General features: G+C 36.7%; 1 protein-coding gene across 4 annotated transcripts in view; it reads right to left on the reverse strand.

Annotated features, from left to right (window-relative positions):
• LOC134534191 (condensin-2 complex subunit D3-L-like) overlaps positions 1–5,734 on the reverse strand; it is a 60,841-nt gene extending 55,107 nt beyond the window's left edge. Inside the window, exons 1-3 of one of the 4 annotated variants that reach the window (XM_063372384.1) lie at positions 3,903–5,727; positions 955–1,131; positions 13–182 (exon numbers count right to left, since the gene is read on the reverse strand). In XM_063372384.1, coding sequence (XP_063228454.1) covers positions 13–182; positions 955–1,131; positions 3,903–5,621 — 2,066 coding nt within the window. In that variant the 5' untranslated portion in view covers positions 5,622–5,727. Of the gene's footprint in view, positions 1–12; positions 183–954; positions 1,132–3,902 lie in introns of all 4 variants that reach the window. The other 3 variants (XM_063372353.1, XM_063372364.1, XM_063372373.1) reach the window with 3 other exon arrangements.
• Positions 5,735–5,857: the final 123 nt, after the last annotated feature.

A 5,857-nucleotide genomic window follows, 5' to 3' on the forward strand; every position in this document is an offset into this window, starting at 1 on the left:
TAAATTACTTACGGCCGAGTTTGTGCTCTGTTCTCTCGTAACCACAAGGAACACACCGAAATCAATTTACTCTTCATGTTCAGATCCACTATGTGACTGAGCAGAGACCAGGGTAACATGCTCAGAGGGTTTTCCGAAACGTCGGCAGAAACGATGTTGGTGATCAAAGCAGAACAAGCTGCCTGCATCACAACAGATACAAAACAAAAGAAGTAAAAATACATAATCATTGGTCGTCCAAGCCATTTGAAAAGAAATGAGCACAAAAGTATTTAAATGGTTATTGGAGCACTTTTAAACCACCAATTTTCTGACTACACATAATCAAATTAACATGCTGGGACATCAAAATTTTCAATTAATTTAATTTTATCATGGTTGCCCTTTATATGTCTTTTACAAGATACATAATTTTTTGCATTTTAAAGAGTTTGCTTGAAAACATTATTATTACCTGCCTAAATTACAGCATGAATGAAAAAGGGTAAACAGAAAAGCAGGCCTTATATCCAGTACATTCTGAACAACGGACATGGATTATTTAATGTCAACGTAGTTTTATCGTGATTACCAAAGAAAAATTAATATACAGTACAACAGTATTAAAAAACTTGTAATAAGCTTGTTATGAGCATTCGTATCCTTCAAAAAGTCATTATGTAACAGTAAAATGTGAAATTTCATCAGTGAGAAAACAGGAAACACTGTACTAAAATGAAAACTGACCTCGACAATAAATTCCGAGTGAACTAAAAACGCTGGCAGAGCAGCAAAGAGACCTGGGAGCCAAGAAGGTCAACAACCGAAATACATGGAAAAAAATTTGGACGCGACCGGACTCGATTAGTGCCGGATTACAGAACGTATTGAACCATAAAATACCGGATTAAAGACCTTTCACCAAATCAAAGTTTAAACTTTTAGACAAACACCATGTTGGAAAAGCCGTTTCACCTGGACGGCTTTCTCCTTGACTGTGGACTCCTGGTCGTCCACTTGCATCAACACCTTCTTCACCCACAGCTTGGCCAGGAGGCTGTTCCGAGGATACCTGAGCAGCAGTTTCGTGAAGCAGTCTATCATGTTCTTGCGGATGACGACTGAACTGCTGCGGCAGAACTGGCACATGACCTGGGAGAGCAAAAGCACTGGATGACAAAACTTGTCACGGTGCCTACCAAACCAGGGTTTTGAATTTCATGGGATTTTCCGGATTAAAATTTTTTTTTTATTTCACTTTAACTGATAATTTGTAAGGCAAAAGTTATACCCCCTTGTTGCATGTACAAAGTTGAGCCTTATTCAGTCACCAAATGAAAATAAGTAGAATTTTATCTCGCGAATTTAAAGAAACATGATTTAAATTGCATTCCTTTTACTCTCTGAGAAACTATTCGGCCATCACCGCAAATGAAGTGTCGCATCACCGGTTACAAGCAATCGTCACAGAGGCCCAACTACAGCCTTGCTTCTCAGATGGTCAGCATATGTGCAAGGAAAGACTGCTGCAGTGTTTTATACAACAAACACTAATAATATATTCTTTCATACGACAATCCTAACTCAGCGAGTTTGTTTACATAAAATTATACAATAATATTTTATAGAGCTCTGAGATTCTTGGATCTTCATGGAACCATATACAACTGCTTATTGATGCTGTACATTACATCAGTATAATTGCCATGAGTTGCGTATCCTACATGTAATATAGTGAAACTTTGCCTTACACTACGACCAGATGGAATAATAGGTGGTTTTCTCTAGTGAGGAGGAGGAAACATAGTTGACAACTGAGGGAAACATGAGGTACATGTTGCACAAAATAACTAAATGTCGCAGGCGATACACACTTTGTGTCAATATTACCCTATGCCACATTTCATTGCAAAATACAAATTTTTATTATGTGTTTTCTTTCCTGAAGCCACATATAAAACACATTGCATGTGGAAAAATTTATGAATGACAAACTATTCAGCATGGTATAAATAAACATTTTTCCTTGCATGAAAATATGTACAATTATTTGATTATCTGGATAGATGAAAACTTCGCTAATGTAAATGTGCATCGGGTGTAACCCAAGTAACCTTTCATTTAACTAGATAGGATGTATGTTCCGAAGGTAAGAAAAGATAAGATCTAAAATTTAAATCACGCTAAGAGCCACAAGCAACATTGGTAGCCTAGATAACGATTATTTGTATTGATATACTTAGATTATCATTGCAAAAAGGATAAAACTGGTGCAACTTATCATTTTCATTCACTAGTATTCCAATGCGCTGACCTCAAACAAACTGCCAAGCAAGCAACTGTTATGTACACAATTTGTGTTTACTTTAATTCTGATGGATACAGAGAAAACTAATACATAAAACCCTGTTTTTAGAACACTTCGCGGTTCTCGGAAATAAGGTCGTAATAAACATTTTGGATGGATTGACTCACCCCCAACCCCTATAAAACAAAAGATGCCATTTTTTTCGCACTAAGTCCACGTTCATCAACAAGTTTCTAAAATCAAATATAAATCTATTTAATAGCAGACATTTACCAAAAAGGAACATACCAAAGTAAAGCATATTGGAGCACCTACTATCACCAATACCAAAAGTATTTTTTAAAGAACCATATGTCCATTTGACACCAATTTAATGAAGAAAATGAAACAAATGTTCACTAAAATGTTAATTTGTTAGACGTGGGCCATAGCTTAACTACATATGGCCCCACAGAGGTCAAGAAAATCAAGCGCACTGACATAGCTTTGTTGGCAGGTGTAACGTCGAATGTTACGAAAGCTGCACTCTGTGCTAAGCGTGCCACACACAGTTAAAAGGGGCAAGTTTTTTCGACGCTATAAGGCAATAAATTATTTTTGTCAACCCAGGGGAAAAGATGATTGCCTTAAGAGTAAGGAGCGGGTGTGCATCTAGTTATTTTACTGTTCCATAGCATCCAATGCGTCATGCTACTGTGATTCCAGCAACATGCATTCGCTCACACACAAAATCATTGTTGGCCTGGTGACATGGAACGGAAAAAAAAAAAAAACCAAGTCTTGCCCGTCATAAACAGGAAAGCATTCCCAACAAAACAAAACATTCCTGGGATTATCTACAAATTCACTGCATTTTCTCAGTTAATTCACAGCCACGTCAAATCACCAACATTTCCTCGGTTTTTATGTCACAGAGACAGTAAATTATGTGCAAAATACTTCACATTCTCAATTCCTTTTTCAAAAAAAATATTACTTAAGGAATATTTTTTGCACTACATAGTATACTGGAGCAAACCATCTAAGACTAAATAAAACCATAAAAATCAGAAAGAAAAAGCAAAAACCATTTGTTGATTTAACATTACATAAAATAAGTGTTACTTTGGAAAGGAAAAACTTTACTAAATGCAAAGGTTGTAATTGTTACGAATCACGTATCTAATCCTGATGGTATAATCCTTGATCCTGTGGTACATGATGCTTGCTGTTTTAATTTAGTACTTATGTCAAAATATCATTGATGTAACAAAAACTTGAATATCACAATACGAACCAAAAATTATGTCAAGTCTTATTGAAGATTTTTTGTTTGTATTCAACTCACATTTATAATTCATTGTGTTATCACAAGTTTTTTTTGTCATATCCAGGATATTTCGAGATACTAAATGAAAACAGGAAGCATGATCTACAAAAGGATCAATGTATACAGGGTCATTCCATCAGAATGAAGAAATAAACTTGGTTACATGATATGGAACTTTTACATTTTTACAATTATTTTTTGTATGTATTATTGACTAGCTAACATAGCCTAACGAAACTTTCAGAAGCTGCTACTCTGAAGTACTACCAACCTTAAAATTTATCACACTAAAGATCAGCTTCTCACCTCCAAAATATTGTCGCTCATCCACTTCTCGCTCATCAACACAATGTTTTCCAGTACTTTCAAAGCTGACTTTGTTACTTGCACTTTTGTATTTCCAACAATTTTCTTTATCAGAGAAATGACTGCTTTACCACCTGGCAATGGGTCAATGTTCATAACGCCATCAAAGCACTGAATCAAATAAGCATGATCCATGAAGCCATTTTCCTGAATGTCTGACTCATATGCTGAAACAACATTTTCATACGGGGTGACGAAAATTGCAGACATAATGTCCCGGGCGTCTGGATATTCCAAGGTCATGCAATCAGCAATAACTGCCAGAGCTTTTGCCCTGACTGCGCTAGAAGCATCATTGCAACGACCAAAGATGATGGCCAGAAAGTACTTGTCCAACATACTGTGCCGCTCTTGGCTTGAGAGGATGTCAAGTGCTGAATTCTCACCACATTCACTGTTACAGTTATCCACAGCCTGTTGTTCAGGCATGCTGCAAGCTGCATTGGACCTGGTCGGAGGCTCGTCCGAACGCTCCTTGTCGAACAGAAGTTTGCTAATTATTTCCAGTCCAAAAAGACGGTAGCTCGCTTTATCTTGATGTGAGTACACAAACAACCATTTGACAAGTTCCTTGTGGGGTTTGGCTGGTAAAGACCTAAGCAGCAGCACAACCGTGTCAGAACCTTGGTGCCTGTAATCTGCTTTCTCGACTGTTTTCAGACATGTATGCTTGACCAGTAGAAATATGCCTTCATAAGCTGGTTCCCCAAGTGCTTCGATCATAAATTGAAGGAAATGTACAGCTTTGCTGCAAATGTTTTTAAGTTCTGTGAAATTTGCTTCAAAACCATATGCTCCTTTCAAAAGTATACTAGGCAAGATATGTTTTGTGATCAACTTGAAATTTTCCTGCACTAGACCATGCACTTGAGAACAAATGCATTGCAGACATAAAAATGAGTTGCATGAAACCATTTGAAGGCAAGTTTGAGACTCATAATCTCTTGGGTATCTTGAAGTTTCACCCTCTACTCTTGTTAAATTACAAAGTGTTTCTACTGTGTTAACAAGTGACATTTCATTTACCCTAAGAGAAAAACTTTTTAACATAAATGAAAATGATTTGAACAAAGAGTTCACTCCTTGAATTGTTTTATTCTTTTCATCACAAGTTAAAACATTTTCACTTGCCTCACATTCAATATCTTCATTATCTCTTTCCTGATGGTTGCGATTTTTCTTAGATTTGGCACTCTTCTTGTTATTCCCAAGCGCAAGTTTAACGAGTTCAAAAGTTGCCAAAGATTTTGAGTACACAATGGCATCAAAAACTTTGCAGGCACTACTGCCAGGCACTGCCAAAAGAAGAAAGTAAAATTCTGACCAAAGTAAAGAAGATAATCTTGATGCTGGATCATGGTTTGAGCTTTGTGCTGTAGTAAGCATGAAACCTATCAACGCAACCAATGCTTTGCGTTTGAGGTTATGTTGTAATAGTATACTCCAATTAGTTAGAATTCCATCTTCGCTAGGGGTTTGACAGAGCCATTCATTGAGAGCAACTGACGCTTCTCTTATTACCAAGTTAATATCAACTTCTTGTAGGAATTCGAAGTAAGAGTCTGGGAGTTCTGTGGCATGGAAATCTAGAGCTTCATTAACCCACACATCGTCCAAAAGGTCTAAATTTAACACTCTTAATGCTTTGACAACATTCATATTGGAAAAAATAATAAGTTTAGTAATTCAAAATCAAACATAACATTTTACTACAACCCAAACAAACCGCCAATTCTCCATGCACTGACAAACATAGATGTATATCCTAAGCATGTAAGTGCTTACAGTAAAATATATTACTCCAAAAGCAACGATGCTATTACATTGCGGCTGTGAAACACATTAACACATCAGCGGCTTAGACCTAGAGGAACAGCAAACAGATTACATAACCA

Source organism: Bacillus rossius, chromosome 1, assembly GCF_032445375.1.
Source record: "Bacillus rossius redtenbacheri isolate Brsri chromosome 1, Brsri_v3, whole genome shotgun sequence".
NCBI classification, from domain to species: Eukaryota; Metazoa; Arthropoda; class Insecta; order Phasmatodea; family Bacillidae; genus Bacillus; species Bacillus rossius.